Source organism: Psammomys obesus, unplaced genomic scaffold, assembly GCF_907164565.1.
Source record: "Psammomys obesus unplaced genomic scaffold, mPsaObe1.curated_primary_1811, whole genome shotgun sequence".
NCBI lineage: Eukaryota > Metazoa > Chordata > Mammalia > Rodentia > Muridae > Psammomys > Psammomys obesus.
The window spans coordinates 928,346-951,578 of NW_026590809.1; the positions used below are offsets into that span (position 1 = coordinate 928,346).

Below are 23,233 nucleotides of genomic sequence, written 5' to 3' on the forward strand. Positions count from 1 at the left end.
GGAGGTACCACCCCTGGAGAAGGAGTCCTTCTATATAAAAGCAGGGTGAGCAAAGAATGGGAATCAAGCCAGGGAGCAGCATTCCTCATGGCCTTTGCTTTAGTTCCTGCCTTGAGACAGAAACGCTTTCCATCTCCAGCTTCTTCTGGAGCAGCAGCAACAAGCAGCTAACACATCTCTCAGCAGTTGGCGCCCTCACACCTTGCAGTGTCTCTGGGATGTGGGAGGCCGCCATACAAAACCGTGGTCTCTGGACAAAATAGATAGACTATTACCTAGAATTTGCAATATAAATTCACAGGATTTATGGACGGATGGAATTTGGAATGGATGAAATGGATTTTGAAACAAACTTTGTTACAATTACAGCAATCATCAGAAAGATCTGCATGTTTGTCCTTTCAGGTAAAATCTGATTGAATAGCTGATAACCTCCCTCAAGGTTTCCACTAGAATCCACAAGAAAAGTCTCTGCACAAATATTCTTCCAAAGTCTTTATCTTCACTTTTACGAATTCCACTATTTTTTTTTATTGGGAAATGATCATGAATATTTGGAATACTTCTATTTTTTGGTCTATCATTCATTTTGGATTGTTTATGTAGACATAAAAAAGAGTAGTGGGCCCTGGGTAAGATGCTTAATCCTCACTCAGAAAGGCAAAGGGATGGACATCGGAAGAGGGAGGAAACAGGAAGAGGAGAGGAGCCTGCCACAGGGGGGCTCTGAAAGACTCTACCCTTCAGGGTATCAAAGCACAGGCTGATACTCAGCCAAACTCTGGACAGAGTGCAGGGAATCTTATGAAAGAAGGGGGAGATAGAAAGACCTGGAGGAGACAGGCGCTCCACAAGGAGAGCAAGAGAACCAAAACCATATGGGCCCAGGGGTCTTTTGTGAGACTGATACTCCAACCAAGGACCATTCATGGAGGTAACCTAGAACCCTTGCACAGAGGTAGCCTGTGGCAGCTTAGTGTCCAAGTGAGATCCCTAGCAAGCAGAACAGGGACTGTCTCTGACATGAACTAGGTGGCTGGCTCTTTGATCACTTCCCCTTGAGGGGGGAGCAGCCTTACCAGGCCACAGAGGAAGACAATTCAGCCAGTCCTGATGAGACCTGATTGGCTAGGGTCAGAGGACCTCCCCTATCAGTGGACTGGGGGAGGGGCATGGGAGGAGAAGAGGGATGGAGGGAGGGAAGGATTGGGATGGGATGAGGGAGGAAGCTACAGCTGGGATACAAAGTGAATAAACTGTAATTAATGAAAAATAAATTAATTAATAAAAAAGAGGAGTTGGTGTGTGTATGTGTTTGTACACTTACACACACAAACATCTGTGATTAGAGAAGTTCTTATTTGACCTCAGGAAGAAAACAGAAGATGTAAAAATGTCTTTTTTTTTTTTTTTTTTTTTTTTTTTTTAAGGCACAGTGCCTTGTAAATGCCCTTAACTTTCTAACCCAGCTTTTACCTCCTAGATATTATCAGATGTCAGACAAATACAGTTACATGTGTAGAAGGCTTAGTGTGTCAGGAACTCTGCCCCAGTGTTCCTGTGATTTCATATTATATATTAATTATAGTAGATGAGGAGAATCTTATTACTGCCTCCAATCTCAAAGAAGAGAAAATATCAAATTTGTCACAGAATCAGAACTCTGTAGCCAAGGCTTAAAGTTAAATTTGTTTGATATCAGGCATTGCATTAACATCATCCTTTATTGTCCCAAATTAACACATAAATAAACTGTCATAATGGGACACATTAGGGGTGCTAGTCTCAGAGCTCAGAATGTGCCCTATAGTTAGGCCTTTGTCACTGGAATAGGTTGAAATACCTAACCCTATTATGACAGAGTACATGGTTTGTGGATCTGGTTTAGTCTGCTTAGTCTGCTTTCTGAGATAGGATTGTGATTTCTCTTATGAATTTAATTTTTGATTAATGATACTAAACTACGGAATAAGAGAGTTGGAAGTATTGCTGGTCAGGCTTGGTAAGTGAATAAAAAAAGGCCTACTAAGCATGATACTCCTACTAGCTGTGTTAAGATACTCACAAATATGAAAGCTCGATGTTGATTGACAGGACTTCTACATGGCCTTTGTAGCTTGTAAATTGTCTGCAAATCTAAGACAAGTTTCTAAAATAAGAGTCAGTGTCTTTGTTACTATAATCAAGACAGATTATTATTGTCTTTTATGTTTCCTAACTCAAAGCATCAAATAAAGTTAGAATAAATGGTTTGATATCAAGTAATGACTCTCTTCTTGTGATTTTCAAATACTGAATTCAAATCAGTCATTTTTCACAATCTGCAATATGTGGACACATCAAACAGAGTAAATACATGCTGTGTTCTTTACCACTAAAAAATAAAGTATAAACCAATACAAATATAATTTATAATATGTGAATACAATATATTCAAACCAAGTAATAATTTTCATTTCTATCAATCGGTGTGCATTTTTGCTCACTGTATCCTTAGTCTGCTAGTGATGAAATATTAACAATATGTCTTTCCCCTTTGATATGTGTAACAACTGTAATCTACATAGGATATTACTATTTACCAATAAAAGCAACTGAGCAGATTATTTGCTCTTTCAATAGACATATGATATAAAGGACACTGAAGCTACATGGCAAGAAAACATACAAAATGTGCTTCAAAGGCATGTCATCCAGCTAGAACTGTGCACAAGGAATAGACTTTCCTGGCTACTCTGTGGAATTGCTGAGATGCATTTTGTGCAAAAGTACAGAAGTAGAGCAAACAATGGCCTAAAGAAGAGGAGCCAAGAGACGCCTCCTCAGGCTGCAGCAGCGCTACAAGTACAAAGGAGCACGTGTGCTACAGCGGAGCTCCTGGGCATTTCTCTAAAATTCATGGTGAGAGAGGGGGAGGTGCGAAGAAAAACAGAAGGAGAAGGAATGACCAGGGATAGGGATGGAGAGAAGGAGGGAAGGAGAAGTGAGGATAAGATAAAGATAACATAAAGATAGAGATAAAAACAGAAGTAAAAAAGCAAGGAAACCTAGAATTTACCCATTGTCTACACACCAGCTGCACTGTTTTGCTTTGTTTTTGTTTTGTTTTTCATGTTCTTCATTCTTCTCAAGTAATTGATGGGACGTCCCCATCACATCCCAAGGAAAGCTCTTCCTGCCACCATTCCCAGGAGGAAAAAAAGCAAAACTTTCCATCATGATGACAGATTCCCTCTGGTCTAGTCGCATGTCTAGAAATTTTAGGACAGAACTTTGTAATACACCAGTTTTAGAAGTGCACATATTAGTAGCTTAGACAACGGTAGTGTTTAGGAAGTTAAAGGGTTAAGATTGCAGACACCTGATCAATACTCAAACCTCTCTATTAATCCTCAGTGTCTACTACAAGAGTTCCCAGCTCAGGATCATGCACAGCAGTTTTCTTTGAACCCCACCCCCACCTCCCACACTGAGGCACAGTGACCAGAGTTTTTGGTCCACATGGAGCATGTGTAGAGTTCTAAAACTTTCCTTAAAACCAAGTGCACTAGTAATAAAAACCAGTCCAGATACAGTGAACCCCCAAATCAAAAGCTAGGTTCCCCACTGAAAATTTTTAAGAAAGATGGATAATACAGAAGACTCTTTTTGTTTGTTTGTTTGTTTGTTTGTTTTGTAGAATTTTTAAATTTTCATTTAAGGATACTAATGGAGATCAAAAATAGTTAGAGGCCTACTGTATTCAAAGATAGTTGATTCAATTTAACAAATCTATCAGTCCTTCTGAATGTGGCTTGCAGATAGAATATGCTGCCCATTTGCCAGGGTTCCTTTTACTGTATGTAAGGTGTGCATGATGATTCTGGTGTTTACATTGGAAAGTAAAGGAGTCCATAATGTTCCTACAGGCGAAATTTAAGGGATCAGTGTTGTCACAGATAAAGACTTAGGATATTAAGGTAGTAGATGCTGTTGATAAGAAACACAAAAACAGAACAATGGCTTTGACAAAGAGCCCAAACACAAAATCAAAGTCATGTAACATTTAATTTATAAAAATGCACTGGTCAAGCCAGAGAGGAAGGCAAGGACAGTTCAATAAGTTAAGCTGAGAATAGTGGTTATAGACATGAAAAAGTTTCAATTCATGACACACAGAGTTCATGATGCCTAGCTGTTTCAAACATGAGAAACAAAACGAAACATAATAACTGGAAATGATGCCTGAGGGTATATTCACCTCCCCTATCAGTGAACTCAGGGAGGGGCATGGGAGGAAAAGAGGGAGGGAGGGTGGGATTGGGAGGAGATGAGGGAGGGGGCTACAGCCGGGATACAAAGTGAATTAATTGCAATAAATAAATCAGTGAAAAAAATTAGCAACAATTTTGTGAAAAATGGTATTTTTTAAAGAAGAAAATAGATCCAAGTTTGAAAACCTTAAATAATTTTAACTTTTTATTTGTATAGCCTAAAAATGGTAACTAAATTCTCCTACTAACCCTGTGTTCAGTCTATTGGACTTGTTTCCAGTGCAACTATTTGAAAACATCTCTCTCCAGCATGTAACTGGAAACAAGGCAGCTTTACAGTCCACACTCTGAAAAACTCTGCCCTCCACTTTTTTTCCCATTATATCATCAAACTGTGTTTACAAGTGATTTTATCAACTTATAGTCCAACCTATGGTAAATAGGAGGTCTTATTATTCATGTCTTTGGTGATATTTGGTTGTTTCAGGTTTTAAAAATCATTTAAAATCTGAAAGATGTTTTTCAGGAATTGTCACACCTTACCTCAGTCATACAGACCTGAGTGGTAATTGTGGTCTTTGTTAGTCAAGGGGGCTCTCCTCTTACCCAGAGAAGTCCTGGAGACAAAATTTGTACACCTAAGGAAGCTAATCAGGAAGGAGGACTCTGGCTAAGATGCTCAATCCCCATTCAGAAAGGCAAAGAGGATGGACATCAGAGGAGGGAGAAAACAGGGAAAAGGACAGGAGCCTACCACAGAGGGCCTCTGAAAGGCTCTACCCTGCAGGGTATCAAGGCAGATGCTGAGACTCATAGCCAAACTTTGGGCAGAGTGCAGGGAATCTTATGAAAGAAGTGGGAGATGGTAAGACCTGGAGAGGACAGGAGCTCCACAAGGAGAGCAACAGATCCAAAAAGTCTGTGCACAGGGGCCTTTTCTGAAACTGATACTCCAGCCAAGGACCACTCATGGAGATGGCCTGGAACCCCTGCACAGAGGCAGCCTATGCAGTTCAGTATCCAAGTGGGCTCCACAGTAATGGGGACAAGGACTGTCTCTGACAGAAACTGATTGGCCTGCTCTTTGATCACTTCCCCCTGAGGGGGTGGCACTCTTTAACAGGCTACAGAAGAAGACAATGCAGCCAGTAGTCCTGATGAGACCTGATAGACTAGGATCAGAGGGAAGGGGAGGAGGACCTCCCTTATCAATGGACTGGGAGAGGGGCCCAGGTGGGGAAGAGGGAGGATAGGATTGGGAGGGGAGGAGGGAGGGAGGTACAGGGAGATACAAAGTGAATAAACTGTAATTAATAAAAATAAAATAATTATAAAATATCTAAAAGATGGAAAAGGGTATTAGTGGCTGTAATCTGTACCTACTTAATGATTAATGACATTGACCATGAAAAATCTTGAGGACTACCCATGTTTCCTCCAATAAACTACCGGCCACTTATTCTGATCATCTTATAATTGAGTTACATATGTTTGCACTGATATGCCCATTCAGGTTTATATTTCGGCACTGTTCTGTTGATATGTGTATATCCATAAACACATATGTATCCTTTCTTTAGTTACACATTGGTTTTTCAATTTTCTCTATGAAAATAAAACTTCTAATGAAAGTTTGGAGGTTTCCATAAAACTTATCCAACCACCTTTATGATCATCCCAGGTGAAGGTCTAGTATGAGAAAGACTTTTTTATCCTCAGCTACTCTTTAAGAATTTTGCAAGAGGTCGGTGACATCAAATCACTAAATTCAGTGTTTCTCTTCTTCCTATGTCTGTAGACCTGGCAGTTCATCCCTGTCTCTCCATCTTAATTTGGTTTTCACTTGCACTCTCTTGGCCTTCATATGCTTCCCCACTTGTTACAGAGCCCGGCCACCCCTAACTCCCAATGTCCCATTATGTCTCAAGACTCTAATCTACCTTAGACTGTTCTCTCACTCTATTTTTCTTTTTTGGAAAAAATCTTTTGTTTTCCAAGGTCACTTCTCTAAGGCTGCCTCCCTTATCTTTATTTCAAGCCCACTTTTGCTTGCTTAATGCAAAATCATTCCGATTTGGCATTTCCCCCACCCATCCCAGTACAAAGGAGAAGAACAGACACGTGCAGCACCGTCCTGGCTCATGAGAATGGAGAAGGGGCCGGAGGTTCTGTTTTCTAGTTGAGCGTGAGCAGGTGAAAACTTTGTGTCTTTCTAGTTTAGACAATGAAACACAAAGCCCCAGAAGTGTAGCACTGGCCTTGCAGCCACCCAGGGGAAGGAAATGAGCAGAGGTCAGAGTGGTTAGAGGAGTGACTTGGTAAAGAGAATCCTGGATCTCTGATGGTCACACACACACACACATGCGCGCACGGCTGAGACAGCATCAGCAATGGCCACATGTGACCTGTAGTGTGTGTGTGCTTCATGGGGGTGGGGGTGGTCCTAACCCTTGTACAGCTATTAGACAAATGTTTCTAGAAAATAAGGCAAGTTTTGTAACTATTTCTTCTTTCTCTGAATCTACCTCCCAATGACTGCTTTGATCTTCCCACGTGGATTTTCCATTTGTATAACAAATTAATCATAACGAAAATCAACTTGATAGAAAGGAGCCATATATATGTGGCATCTTTATACTTAATACATAGTAGGATTTTATACAGAATAAAAGTTAAGGGAACTTACAAAACTCTGATACAACTGAACCCTAACACAGCAAACACAGTCCCTAGGGAGCCGCTGAGGATGTGGTGCTGGACCATGTACCTCTTCTTTCACACTCCTCTGGTTTTAACCTGACATCAGTGCCTTGGGATAAGAGATTCAGATGCCTCCTAGCTCACCTATGCCTAAACCTTGCTTCTGGCACTTGGCAAACCATGGGCCCCCTTGGGGAGAGCATCAGTTGTCATTGTTGTCCCTGTTACACAGCAATATAAAGTAGGTTTATCACAATGGAAATGAATGCTCAAAAGGCAATCGGGGCATAAAGCATATGAATTAAGATCCACTAGCTTCTAGAGAATCACGCACCATCCAAGGCAATAGGATAAACATCTAAAGAGTCTTTAAATTCTGAAAGCCTCAGGAGACTCAACATAGAGACAGATTCCGACCATATACTCAAGGGTTGGCATCTTCAGCAGCGAACAAATGGAAAGACACCTTCAAAGTGAAAGGACCAATAAAATTAAGTGTGTTTTAACCCTGTTGCTGGAACACTTCCTATTGTCGAGTGGGTTCACTGTCAGCACTGAACTCTGACCACAATTAACTATGACCTTGAGCAAATGAAGTTTGGTTTCCAGTTCCATCTATGAAGTGAAATAATGGGGACCCAGTAGGAATCAAATGTGATACTCTGTATACAAATTATTTCTAATCTGCCATGTTCCGTGTCAGTTGATACGCTCCAAAAAGAATTAAGGGTGAAGCAGGTGCATATCTGTAACATAATCTTACACCTTTAATCTACCACTCACTACCACCACTTGCCACTGTCCACCATGAAATTAATGTCACTTATTCCTTTCTTTCAGTGATCCTTGATGTTTCTGAGTGTGTAACTGGTCAATCTTTAGGAGTGAGCAAACTTTTTGCAAACTTTGGGCATGATGATATTTTTAGATGTTTCAAATAATCTAGTCTAGTTAGCTATTCATGAATTTCATGAGATTGAGTTATACAAGAGCTATTCAGCTAATCTTTTCCCTCTTTCTAACACATCTATAAACAAAAAAAGAAAGAGGAAGGCTAGAAGAAGCATAGACAACTATTTTCTCACTGATTTTTACTTCATGCCATGTCCAAGGTCAAAGAATTCTACAAAGACCTTTGATTTCTTGCAGTAGAAATGGCATCTCAAAATATCAAACTGGATGGTTACTGGGACAGAAAGAGGGTCAGGGTGTCTTTCTGGTCAGTACAACAAGAATAAGAAGATTGTGTTTCTGTCCCTCTCATTCTTTCTCAGAAGTCATTCCAGAAAATAGACCTATAGATACATTGCCCAATACAATGGGACAGAAATGAGAACAAGGAATCAAGATGACTTCGTTAGAGTGGAAAGTATGAGCATGAATGTACAGTCATCACACTTTGCAGTTTTCCTTTTCTTTCTGAAACAAAGGGACAATCAGGAAATGAATGTCACAGTATCAGAAGGTAGAATATCTGAGCAATTAAAAAAATTTAGAAAAAAATGTTTTGTTCATATCCCTTCACAGATATCGAGTGACCTGGCCCTGAAGCATCATACAGAGCTGGACCAGCCACCCATCACCCAGCAAGAATGCAGAGAAGTATCAGGCTGAAGAGTACTCAGCAGAGACAGTTAACCTGATGGAGTTTGGCACCATCCAGTCTTCTCTAAGACTTATACCGTGTCATTCCAAGATCCTTGAGTGAAAAATAAGCAGCATATGACGAGCACTGGTATTCCCATTGCACTCTGCTTTCCTAAAGCAACTTTGCAGGAGTTTTACATTTTCCTTCCAGTCAGCGACAGTGCAAGTACTGAAGTCTCCACTTCATGAAAGTAGAGGTTGAGCTCTGTCATCCACACCAACTGTAGCAGCTCTGAGACTAGAGACACTAGCATTAAACTGTGTCTTCAACTCTCAAGATACCATCCTGTTTGTAAAGGAATCTATGAGGAGGTATAAAGCAGTGTAACCTTGACTTAAACTGTGACATATTCTTGATATGGTTGTTCTCTATATGTTTGCTTTATCTCCATACTGTTCAGACCTTTTTTCTTAAATATCTTGGTGGGGTTTCAAAATTCTTCTTTATATGATTATTCATTTTTAGTTTAATTTTGTTTTTAAAATTCATTTATTTTTTTATTAATTTTACATCCTGGTTGTAGCCCCATTCCCACCTTGCCTCCCAGCCCCACCCTCACTCTCTCCTTTCTTTCCTGTTGCCTATTCCTCTGAAAAGAGGAACAGCTCTTCTTGTCCACCCCAGCTTGTCAAGTCACATCAGAACTGAGCCTGTCCCTTTCCCCTGTGGTACCACCAGGGAGAAGTGATCAAAGAGCTGGCAGGAAAGTCTGTGTCAGATGCAGTCCCTATTTTCCTTACTTGAGGACCCACATGAAGCCTAAGTTTCCCACTGACTATATTTTGTAGGGAGTCTAGGTCTAGTCCATGCATGGTCTTTGGTTGATGCTTCAGCCTCATCAAGTCACTGTGGCTCCTGGTTAGTTGGCCCTGTTGGTCTTCTTGTGGAGTTCCCATCTCCAGGTTCTTTTCTTTTTCCTCTTACTCTTCCACAAGACCCCCAAGACATCACCCAATGTTTAGTTGTGAGTCTCAGCATCTGTTTTGAGGCACTGCTGGGTAGGGCCTTTCAGAGGACAACTCTCATTGGGTCCTGTCTACGGACTTAGCTGAGTAGCAATATCACTCTTGGATATATATCCAAAAGACACTCCACCATACAACAAAGACACTTGTTCAACTATGTTCATAGCAGCCTTATTCGTAATAGCCAGATTCTGGAAACATGATGGAAAAGATGGAAAAAGGTTCTGGAAACAGAATCTGGAAAAAGATATTCCTCAACAAAAGAATGGATAAAGAAATTGTGCACATTTGCAAAATAGACTACTACTCAGGTATTAAAACAAAGAAATCATGAAATTTGCAGGCAAATGGAAAGAAATTAAAAAAAATCATTCTGAGTTACATAATCCAGACCTAGAAAGACACACATGCTATGCACTCACTTATAAGTATATTTTAGCTATATAATACAGGATAAACATACTACAAGACACAAAACCAAAGAAGACAAATAACAAGGAGAATCCAAGGGAGGATGCATAAATCTCACTCAGAAGGGGAAACAGTATAGGCAGAGGTAGTGGCTGAAGAGTGGGAGCAAGGTAGGAATGGGGTGTAGAGAGATATGAGGGTAGAGATTGGACCTGGGGAAAGTGGGGGCAAGAGGACAGATGCCTGTAGAGAAAAGAAAAACTGAGGGTGGGCTCATCTCTGAGAAAAGCTGGAGACTTAAGACAGGGTAAGATCCTGGGAGGAAATGAGGGTCACTTAGGCTTCTAGTAGCATAGCCATAGAGATGAAAGAGGAGACCCTGTAACTAGACAAGTATCCTAGCAGAGGGAGGGGAACACCAACCCACCTACAAAAACATCGACCCAAAATTTACCCTGCCTACAAGATGTGCAGGGATAAAGATAGAGCAAAGATTGAGGGAATGTCCAACCAACGCCTTGCCCAACTAAAGACCCGCACTATGGGAGAGTGCCAACCAGACACTACAGTTGTCCATCTTTATTGGTATCATCTTCCTCTGATACTTTCTTAGGTTACAGGAAGTAGTAAATATGTAACTCATACATATGTTGAAGATAGGAGAAGAAGGCAAGGACACTCCATCTAAAAGGCATGCCCTGCCTCCAGGCTGCAAGAACTGGAAAGTTTCTTTGTAGAACTGGGACGAACATTGCAATTCTCTGAATAACATTTCCAAGTATATCTTGATCTTTTTTTTTTTTTTTCAGCTAATGGAACTTGAGCCTTGGATTAAAATTTTAAAGCTGTACCTAACACCACACACACACACACACACACACACACACACACACACACACACACACCAACTTGTGAATATTTAGGTACAGAGTTATACTTTAATTTGTGTGTAGGTATGAACCACTATAGTCTAGAGTTTCTAAGATAAGGCCCTAGGTTTCTTTGTTGTGCCGGGGCCCGAGGGAGCAGCACTGAACCTTCCACCACTTCTCAGCTAAAATCTGAGAATGACAAGCAACTGTACCAGCTAAAACAGTTTTGTCAAATTCTAAGTGGAAGCAGAGTGAAATCATAGTTGAATACATTATGTCTATCAATACTTTCTTTAAAAAAACTCAACTGACAATTTAAAAAATCTACATGCAATATAAAAATAATAAGCTGCATATCTAATTAAATAAATCTCCATGGCACCTTCCAAAAGCAAGTTTCTTCAGGGTTCAGAACTATTTCTACAGTTTGTAGTCAAGACTAATCCCATTGTACACTCACACTGAATTCCTTAGTAAGTCATGCCAACACAGCACTCTTAGAGACCTCCTCTATGAGCATACCTTAAAAGACTGTTAGACTTAAAGCAGGACACTCAAAAATCCAAAACCATGACAAGATGAGAACAAAGTCTTTGTAATGAGGAAACAGATGCCCCTTAACATTAATCAGCGTGGACCATCACCTCCTCATGATGCACACATGGCTTTTCCATTCATTTAAAAATAATTTTCACTTCAACCTAAGCTGGTTATAATTATCATTCCATTCAAATGACTCCCAGAAAAGCCTATGTTTCTTTAGAACTTTTTTTTCTCACTGTGCTGTGTACATAAACTTGCAGTAATTAAAAACTATGCCTAGCCAGAACTTTGAAAGCTTTTGAATAACTAACTGCTGCTCCTTTCAAGACAGAAGAAATATTTTGGCAATGCATCTCACTTCAGTTTTGCAAAGCCAAGCATTAGTAGGAATCTAATACAAGACACATTTCCCCAGTGCTCACATTTGGGCTGTTCAAGGGTTCACGGCCATCAAATGGCAAGCTTACTAAACATCCACCCACAGAGACAGCTGTGTCAAAGGGCTGCAGGGTAGATACACACACCACTGATGATCAGACAGACAATAAGGGATAAGCCTCCAGGCAAGTGGCAACAGCTGAAGAAAACTTGAAGCTGAGCAGAGCAGGGCAGAGCCCAGACTAGAGGAAAAGAACATAAAGTAGAAATGAGCTCTTTCAGATCAGGGCTCCAATTTCACTCATGGAACTCAGGGGTTAGTCGGAGACCAGATGATTTAATTAGCACATGATTGATGTGAGGTCCAGGTGCAAACATGAATGAATAATAGCTTACTGACTCTACTAGCATGAGAAGTCCAGTTTCTATGTGATATCCAACAGCCCAGGTGAACTTCCTCCTACATAGGTCAGAGAGTCTTCACATGTTTCAGGAAGTGTCGTTTTATCTTTTTATTTTTTATTTATTAAAACTGATTCACTTGGTATCCCAGCTGTAGTGCCCTCCCTCACCTCCTCCCAATCCTGCCCTCCCCTCCCTCTTCTCCTCCCATGTCCCTCCCCTAGTCCACTGATAGGGGAGGTCCTCCTCACTTTCCCTCTTACCCTAGCCTATCAGGTCTCATCAGGACTGGCTGCATTGTCTTCCTCTGTGACCTGGTAAGGCTGCTTACCACCTCAAGAGAGAGCCACTGAGTTCATGTCAGAGACAGCCCCTGTTCCCCTAACAAAGGAACCCACTTGGAGACTGAGCTGCCATGGGCTACATCTGTGCAGGGATTCTAGGTTAGCTGCATGTATGGTCCTTGGTTAGAGTATCAGTCTCAGAAAAGACTCCTGGGCCCAGATATTTTGGTTCTGATGGTCTCCTTGTGGAGCTCCTGTCCCAGGAACTCAGGTCTTTCTATCTCCCACTTCTTTCATAAGATTCCCTGAACTCTGCCCAAAGTTTGGCTATCAGCATCAGCATCTGTTTTGAAACCCTGCTGGGTAAAGTCTTTCAGAGATCCTCTGTGGATAGGCTCCTGTCTTGTTCCTTGTTTTCTCCCTCTTCTGATGTCTATCCCATTTGCCTATCTGAATGAGGATTGAGCATCTTACCCAGGTCCTCCTTCCTGCTTAGCTTCTTTAGGTATACAGATTTCAGTATGTTTATCCTATATCTCTAATATCCACTTATAAGTAAGTATATACCATGTGCATTCTGTCCTTTTTTTTTTTTTTTTACAAAGGCCTTTATGATGTCCTGTTGGGTGTCTGTACCTTAGTTTATACACATTTCCCCAGTGACTGTGGTGAGCCAGACTCCTCACAGAATGTTCATTATGAGCAATTGCAGGTACTCTTAGGTCTTGGTGTTTCAGTCCTACAGGGCTGATGACAAGGAGTAATATTGCTGAATCAAATGTGTACTAACCTTTTATTTGAAAAGATCCCATAGATAATGTTTTGAAAATAAAAAAGACATTCCATCAGCATTTTAAAAGAATACACTTTTGTTACAGTCCTGCCAGAGATGGTCTTCAAAATGCTTCAGTCTTGTGACATAGGAATCACATTACTTTCCTAAGTTTGTGTTTCTAACCAAAGAACATGGGAACATTTTTCTGACTTAACTTTTCTGAAGACTGTCTCTTCAATTCTTTGGCCAATTTTCATTATGTTTGTCATATAGTAATTTTCATATTATAGAGATTAAGTCTTTGGCTTCAAATTGCAATAATTTTCTTCATCTATTTTATTTCTTTTTTATGCACATTTTCATATATATAAAACTTAGATTACCATCAAGTCATGAATAGCCATATACATCTTCTGGAAGTACCATTCTTCAGAAAGTTTCTCTTGCCCCAGACTTCTGTACAATATATTCTTTCAGCTTTTTTTTTAAACTGTAAATCTATTGAAATGTATGTTTTCCTATGGAACATAATGACTTCATAATTTTCTCGCACATAATTAGTTACCATATCAATTTATTTTGTAAAATACTCCTCCATCATTTACTTGATGAATTAATGCTGTCCCAACAATATTAAAATAGCATGTGTCCTGTAGTCAATCTCTGGATCAAATAGGTTTTACGTCTCTGTTTGTATGTTTCTGTGACATCATACAAATTTAATTGCAATCCTTTTAATGTTATATTTTCATACCTGAGAAGGTAATTGTTATTACTATGTTTAAAAATATCCTTGGCAATTCTGAGACATTGATTTTTCTCCCCATAAACTAAAAATTTTATCTAACTTTTATCACTTTATTTTTTTAAAGATTTATTTATTATGTGTTCAGTGTTCTGTCTGATGCACACCAGAAGAGGGCATCAGATCTCATTATAGATGGTTGTGAGCCACCAAGTGGTTTCTGGGAATTGAACTCAGGACCTTTGGAAGAGCAGCCAGTGCTCTTAACCTTTGAGCCATCTTTCCAGCCCAAATTTATTTATTTATTACGTATAAAATGTTCTGCCTGCATATACGCCTGCATATACGCCCGCAAGCCAGAAGACTGGGTTAGATTACACTGTAGATGGTTGTGAGCCACAATATAGTTGCTGGGAATTGAACTCAGAACCTCTGGAAGAACAGACAGTGCTCTTAACCTCTGGGCCATCTCTCCAGCCCTCTTATATCACTTTAAACAGAAAGGAACTTTTGAAAATTCTTTTAAAACCACATTACAATTATAAGTTAAACTTAAGGAAATTTCTACTTGATTTTCTGTTCAAACATATATTCCTCATTTGAAAAGATCATATCCTCCACAAGATATACTGTTTTAAGTAATTAATGCTATTAAAGAAGCTAACACTATTAAAGAAGATGCTACTACTTTATGAATGTCCATGTGGTGGCTTGAAAGAGAATGGATCCCATAGATTCACATGTTTGAAGACTTAGTCACAAGGTAGCATAACTGTTTGGGAAAAATTAAGAGGTATGGCCTTGTTAGTGGATGTGTACCACTGGGGGTGGGCTTTGAGGTTTCAAAAGCCCATCCAGCCCCCTACCTCTCTTTCCCTCCCTCCCTTCCCCAATACCTGTTGAATGTGGATCACAATATAAAGTTCTCAGCCACTGCTAGTGCCATTGCTTGTCTGTTTCCTGCCATGATGATCATGGACTAACCTCTAAAACTGTAACTAAGGCCCTATTTCAATGCTCTCTTTTGTAAGAATTGCTTTGGGCATGGTGTCTCCTCACAGCAATAGAGCAGTAACTAACACAGTTTGTAACCAATCAATTATAGTATATATCTTACCAAATAATAATATTGGTCTTTATTTGTTAAAGTCTCTTGAAGCATTTTGGTATTTCTATCAGATTAAAGAGAATGGTTTGCACTTTTTTTCCACACGTATTTATATTTTTTCATTGCTAATATCCTCCAGGAAATGCTTAATAATGTTAGCTATAATATTATTTAGTTAGTTTAGTATATAATGGATTTTCCTATTTAAGTATTTAAAAGATTTATTAGACCTTATTGGTATTTATTTTGTGTTCTTATAACCCATTTATCACTTTAGCAAATACACACTATTACATGTCTCCTTTGCACCCAATTTTCTTCTCCAGTTACTAACAATATGGGCCACAGTGACAGAGGAGGTGGTACTGAGTTACTCTTGCTTTCCTAAAGTAACTTCGTTGATTCAGGTTTATGCGTTCTCATTAGATAAACTGTAGGATATACTAGTGTATTTGCAATTTTATTCCTATATTTTTAACTGCAATTTGGTCATAAGTCTATAAACACTCCTCAGGTTTTGGTATTCAACTTGTGTAACATTTACAAAACATACTTGAAAATTATTATATTTTCCCCCGTATAGTTAGCAAATCACTGGTACATAATCCTGTTCATGTAGCAGTGATTTCCAGTACAGTGCAGCAACCATAGGGGTTTTGAAACAACAGCTAATACCAGGAGCTGTAGCTCAGAGGTCGACTGTTTGCTTTTCTTGCCTGACGCCCTTGGTGTAACCTTGGGCATCACTACCCACCCAAAAAGAAAGAGGGAACGTCACTCTTTGAACATGTGGTTCACGTCAAAGCTCACCCCTGAAATCCTATTTCCTTGTGATGAGAGATCAGAAATACTTCTAAACTCCCAATTAGGCTCTCTTCAAATTAGACTTAATGAGTAGGCATGATTCCAGTCTGAGGATAGGACAGGCTCAATCTGTGAGTCTCCTATAGCACCCTCAGTCTTCAAAATGCTCTTTTATAGTGAATAAATAAAACAATAAAACTTCCCAGTACCCATATTACTCTACAACAGTAAACAACCAAGACAACAGCATAGCTGAATGCTGTACTGAGATGGGGCACTAGTAGGTACTGTTTATACAATGCTACTGTCCTCAAGAGATCAACAGCAATAAAGCTGTTCATCTTTCCAAACAGACTGGGAACTTGCCTCTCCTGGCCCAAGTTAAGCAGAGTAACTAATTCCAGGAATGGCAACTTTCCTTTGCTAGTTTTACAGTATCAGGGCTCAGATATTGTGTTTTCAGCCCCTTAGTAAACATGTTTTCATGTTCAACTGCAAAGAGCCAGCCTTGCTCTGCTCAGGCAGCAGAATCTTACTGTGGAAAATGAGAGGATGCAGTGAATATGCTCTGCTCTTTTGTGGAAGTCCAAAACAAAAACAAAAAGAGGAAAAGACACTAATAAAATCCTTGAAGGGGTGATCTAGAAGTAGCTCTGTGTGAGATGGGAGTCAGGGAGACTAGGAATCAGAGAGGGACCACAAAGCAGTTACAAAGCAACCTAGGGCAGAATGTACTTGACACATATGTTGCAGAAAAGGGGGAATGAAAGAAAGAGGTGGGAGGGCAGAGTGGAGAAAAGTTAAGGTGTAAACTGGTGAGAGACTGTCACACCGTATGACACTAAGAAGTCACACATACCACACAAACTTCAGAAAAATGAAGTAACATCCAACAAAGATGAAAAGAAATCCAGGGATTATTAGGCCCTTTCTGGACTCTTCCACAGAAACATTAAAAATTAATATAATACAGCAATTGTATTTGTGTGTATTTATCCAAAATCATTAAAATCAGAATTTCCAAGAGTTATTTGCACATCAGTGTCATTGCGGTGCTATTCATAATTGTGAGAAAAGAGAACCAACCCATATATATAAGCAAGCAAATAAAGAATATATAGTAAGCACATGTGACTGAGCAGTATTTAGCCTTAAGAAAGCAGGAGAGCCACACAGAGATAACATGGAGAAACTTTGAGAATATTATTTTAAGTGACATATGTCAGTCTCATGCAGACAAACACTGTTGATTCGACTTGTGCACAGAGTTTACAGTTGGCAAACTCAGAACCATTGGATGGTGCAGGGGACAGGGCTAGTGTAATTAAGGACCTCTACTTCCTGGCCATAAACTCTCATTATGCAAGATAAATAGTTTTTAGAAATTATTTATACATTGAGACTGCACTTTAAAGTGCCATGTTGTACACAAAGTCTTTTTAATATGGAGATCTTCAGTGTTCTTATTACAATTTCTAAAAAGAATCATTAACCTTAAACTAAGGAAAAAAAAAACTCACCTTAAAAATTTTTATTTGTTTACATCCCAACCTCTGCTTCCCTTTCCTCCTTTCTTCCCAGTCACACTCCCTGACCCCAACACTCCCCTAATTACTTCTCCATTTCTCCTCAGAAAATAGAAAGCTTCTCATATACATCCTTAAGGAAATTATTAGATCATAGACTGAAGAAACCTTGTAGCACACCCATTCAACAAAAACATTTGTGTCCAAAACAAACAAAGAATTCTCAGAAATAATGATCAAAGTAAACTATAAAAAATAGGCAAAAAACTTGTAAACTTCACTAATAAAAATGTTCAATAAGCATAAAGATTTAAACGTAATTAGTAATCAGGAAGTTCAATTCATGAAATTCTGCTAAATGAAAAATAGCTATATCAGGTAAAAAGGAGAAACTGAGGCATGGGATAACTTCATTGTCTTAGGAAAGGTAATCATGAATCTGCCCTATGATCTAGGGCACTCCCAGCATATATCCAAGAGAATCAAAAAGTCAAAAACATAGATATTTGATGTTTTATTCATCATTGTCAAATGCTAGGAACAACTTAAATGTCTATCAATAAAGAGATGAATAAATAAATTATGGCCTGTCACAAACAGCATTCAATTCAGCAATGAAAAAGGATGATTGATTCATACACCAAATGAATGAATCTACACATTAAGTTAAGCAAAAGTCATTAGTCAGTAGATGAAACACACCATACTATTTTAATCACATAATCTTCAAGAATAAATGAAATACCTATATGAGACAGTAATTGTCTGAGTTTGTATGGGATATCACTCAACTGCATAAAGGCACAAGGAAAATCTCTGGAATAAATGGAATGGTTCACATCCTATCTTGGGCAGGAGTCATGTGGGCATATATAGCTAATCAACTCATCATTCCATATCCATCATGTTATTATATGTAAATTATACAGTAATTTAAAATAAGCATCCCATTTCTAAATGCATGCCAGTTTTCATCAGGTAGAAAGAGGCAAACACTTTTAGAAAGAGTAGTAAACTGAAGAATATGAACACCTGTGTGGATCGCTATCTTCCACTGTAACCTGTACTTTCCCAAAGGCCAGAGCTGAGAGAAAGTGTGCTTGAAAGGTCACATAAAACATAAACAAATAAACAAAAAGCAAAAGTTTGTGCCATAAACTTAGAAATTTCATTAATAGTCTTAACCACTATTATTTTCTTTATGAATGGTTGTTAGCCACTCCATTATACAGTATATTTGGACATAAATATTTGGTTATATTTGATTTAAAAGCGCTTAAAACTTGGGTTATAGCTTGCTGGTAAACACTTATTTCCATTTGTAATGTTAAACTTCTAAGCTCTATCTTAATTGTTCTTAGCACATCTACTGAAGTAAAAGTATCCCGTGGGGGTTAGAGTGAAGGAGAGCTTACCAGCAGGGTACGCGTTACCGCACTGAAGCAGAGCCTGGAGAACGGAAAGATCTCTAGCATCTTCTGGAGTCCACTAGACCCCGGCTGCCTCTTCAGAGTGGCCACAATGACAACACACTGAAATACTTACACACTTAAACTTTGTAAATGAAAAGAAGCGTGCTTGGAGCACTTGTAGAGCTTTAGTGGCGGATTATCCCAGTGGCCTTCTGTCTCCCACCACACCATGACTTTCCCTGATAACAGACCTTGTATCTTAACTATTTAGACTGAATGTTCTGAAAAAGTCAAGGCAGAAATCACAGACAAAGAAAACTGCCTAATTTGTTCTAGGGACTAATCTGTACTAACGCTAATCTACCTGGGGCAGAGAACACAGGAAGCAATAAATTTGTAGCCAGTGTTGATACGGATGATTTTCTGTAAGGCTCTAGTGGGATGTCATAGCAGTAACTGGAGGTTGTAAGTGTTGTAGGCTATAGCTCCTCAGCCAGGGATAGTCCAGTGTCCACACCATATTTTATATTATGAACTAATTTGGTGGCAGATAGAGCAAAGGATTATTTATCCCTAGAGCAAAAAGAAGGTCAATGTGTACTTCTGCAAAATAGAGCAGAAATTCAAAATTCAACCACAGGCAAAAGCAATATTCTGATAATCAAATGCTAGCTGATTGGAGAGCCTTCCTCAGCCAGGGCTGAAGAAACTTTGCCCAGTATCTCCCAACACCCCAACTTGCATGGGAAAGAGGAGAGAAACAAATTTTATACTGATATCCTTTGCCACAGTTTCTCCTTGCTCAGAAGTTTCCACAGTAATACGAAAGACTCCACTTCCCTGCTTGTCCCTGGGGCCAAATATCATAAATAACATTGTGAGAAATGCATCAGTTTAAGTTTCAGATCCCAGGAGATTTTACATGCTGCACATGACCAGAACAAAGCCCCAGGAAATCAACTGCTTCTGCCTCAGGTTTTAAACCCTACCATGAAGCAGGTTATTTGAGCAGACCATCCTGAAAAGGTATTTTTTTAAATATATATAACGAAGGATGAACCAAATTGTTATGATATCTTGATAATGATGTTGACACATCCTGTCTTCCTCCTCCACCCTTAGCCTACCAGTACCTGTCTGTCTGTCCCAGAGGGCAGTGTCACCACACAGGGGACTATGAAGCATGTGATGGAGGAGCAGTAATTCTGAAGCAACAGTTAGACTCCTCACATCTGTTAGAAAGATTATTTCCATGGAAGCCCCCGAGATAATCAATCTCAGGTCCAGTTGTTCCAAAGACTATAAGGAGAACAGCTAAGTGACAGTGTGATACATGCATTGTGTGTACTGAGAAAATGTCACCTTTTCTCTCTGATAGCATCTAACACAAGGATATTTACAAGGCAACATAAAGTAGTGAACTACCACATTCATCTAACTCTTAGCTCTGAACAATGATAAACTTCATAGGAAGAACCAAACAACCGGGTCATTGGCCTCAGACAACTAGCATTTAACCAATAAAAAGATCTAATTATTCTGGGTCAATATGCTTAAAGACTTGCTGGAATCAAAAAGTTAAAGTTTATGAGTAAAATCAGCAATCAGACACAAATTGAGCCTCATTCATTTTGCTTTAGAAGTATTAGGATCTAAAGCTCTTAGGTTGTCAAATACTTAGAACTTGTACTTTAAGCCACCTACTTCCTCTCCCCACCCCAAAGACAACCTGAAGAGATGGGGAAAGAAATGTAAGATTGCATGGATCCACGGGGACTATTAGAATATCAATGAACTGTGTTTCTGTTTACTCTTCCATCACCAGCTATTTTAAGGAACAAGTTATGCTTTAATTAACATTTCTTGAAGGAGAGCCAGCTGCATCTCTTAAGCATGTTCAAGCTCCAAAAATCTAATTCCACAGCAAGGACTTCCAGCTCACTCGACATCTACACATGATAACAATGCCGATCACAGAAGAAGAGCTTAAAGGAATGCACATAGTTGGTTGCCAGACCTAAAGCTAACCAAATGTGTAACTGATAAGTAAACAAAACATGGGGGATTAACACACAGGTACATTGGAGAGGAGGAGACTGTAGGAGGTTAAGACACGTTGAGTAGTTGAGTAGGTATGTTAAGGTTTCAGTGGTGAATGTAAACCATGGGTTCAAGTGTCCGAACACACTGTCTTCAGTTAGTGCCACTGTTCTGGGGATTGTGGAACATTTTGGACATGTGCCCTAGCTTGTAGGTAAAGTCCACTAGGAATGGGCTCTCTGTCTCTCTCTCTATCTCTCTCCCTCTCTCCTGATATAACAAGATATAAAGGAGCCATGTTGCAGGCTCTTGCCACCTTGGACCAAGTTGCTTGCCCCTCTGGCTGGCTATGCTTTCCTTCCCAGGCCTGATAGACAGTATGCCTGAGCAGGGAGTCAAAGAAAACCTTTCTTCCCTTAAGTTGCTTCTGTTAGGTGTTTTGTCATCAAGACAACAAAATATTGCTAAAAGTTTAGCAACCATGGCTTTGGGGGAGGGGCAAACCTGCATTTCTGAGGTATGGTGTTCCTAAAACTCTACCCTTTCCAATCTCTGTCTTTTCTGTGTGTGCCACGGGGCTGGTGAAGGATTCGCTTTAATTGTGTGTGTTATACACCCCAATCCACCTCTTCTGCCTTCCTTCCTGGTCCTCATCACATCCTCCGCTTATTATTTCTCTGCACAGTGCTATCCTGGCCTCTCACCACCCATCAGCGCCAGGTCTCCTCTCACCCCTTCTCACCGGATGATTTCCAGCCCTTTTCCTCTTGTTTGACAGAAGTTTGTGGAGAGGGGAAAACAGTTGGAGATTTTATGCATAATCCATTAGGCCTCGTGGATCCCTGCACACTCCTCTTTTTCTCACATTACACTCTTAACCAAGAAAATAAAAATGGAAAACACTACACACCACACACACACACACACACAGAGAGAGAGAGAGAGAGAGAGAGAGAGAGAGAGAGAGAGAGAACTCCCAAGAAAATAGAACGGAAAAAATGCTCTAAATTCTTGCCTTTGCTTGAGTTTACATACAATGCAGAAGATAGGAAGAAAAGATTGTAAAACTCAGACTACCAGGAAGTCTGCTGTGGAACAGTCTGTCTTAGAACTGTCTGCATAAACACAACCTGAAAATGTCAATATCAATGGACATGACAACATAGGGGTGGGGGAATTTGAAGGTTCTCACTCTTAGACAAAAATCTTTAGGCATCTAATGACTTCTGGGAGAAAGAGAATTAGTCTCTCCCAGGGATGAGCCCCCTTTCTGGGCATACAGGGTAGAGTGGTTAGCTTTGAAACCATGTTCACATAAATAACAGCTGAACTAGAATCTATTTCAATTAAAAATGTCTTTTAGAAAAGAAGAAAGTTGCTAAATACAGAAAATTATTTTGTTCATTAAACTTTAATTTGGCTTTTACTTATTATTAGTAGCTATGAGACAACTAGCAAAACAATAACTACAGTAACAGTAGTCCGTAGCTGCTGTGTCTCCATATATGCTGGACCCTCAACAGTTTATGTTCATTTACTCATTTAGTCCTTACAGTAGGCCCTCAAGGGAAACATATAAGGAGAAACAGATACAGAAAATAAGCTCTCTTAGTCACAAAGCTGATAGGTGAAACAAATCCAGACGCCCAGGCATATAACTCTCTCCCTTACAGACTACAAAAGACGGCTACGGCAATTTCTAGTCTGTGCACGTGCTATGCATGTAGTTGGGCATTGCTTCCACAATTTAAGAGAATTGAGCATTCCCTTTTCTGAGATGTATATAAATCCCCTCATTATATTTATATTTTTTCTCTAGTAAATAACCTCACCAGTGAGCTGCATGTGCATGTCCCTCTATCCACACTGTATAGAGTTAGTATGTCAGAACTGATGTATCTAAGTAAAGGCAGAGTCAACTACATATTCCCCTCTGTGTTTGTTCAGTCTTGTTTGCCTCCCTTGGCGTCAACCAAAACCCTCCTTGGAATCTGCTGGGAGAGCTGCCATCAAAACTCTTCCTTGCCTTATGCTTCACTTTTGGCTATTAAAATCCCACCATTCTGCTGCCCTAAAAACACATACACCATCACCTTATCACAGGTACTTGAAGGGGAAGGCTGGTATGCCCTCTTCTCTGTGTCTCTGAGCAACATCACCACCTGTTTGGGAGTTATAAGAAACATTTCCACAGACAGTGTCAGGGCACCTATGTGCCTAACCAGAAGAGACAACTCATTTGACAACAGAAGATAAATAGTGAGAGTGGAGAAGCATCAATCTCTAGTTTTTAGTAATTACAACATCTAAAAAAAAAAAAAAAAAAAAAATTGAACACTTCTTTAATCTGTGCCACTTACTTTCACC

General features: G+C 39.6%; 1 protein-coding gene across 1 annotated transcript in view; it reads right to left on the reverse strand.

The window, feature by feature from the left end:
• Inpp4b (inositol polyphosphate-4-phosphatase type II B) overlaps window positions 1–23,233 on the reverse strand; it is a 672,431-nt gene that overhangs the window by 188,507 nt on the left and 460,691 nt on the right. Inside the window, exon 9 of the mRNA XM_055609049.1 lies at window positions 22,952–23,028. Within this exon, the coding sequence (XP_055465024.1) occupies window positions 22,952–23,028 (77 nt within the window). The remainder of the gene's footprint in view (window positions 1–22,951; window positions 23,029–23,233) is intronic.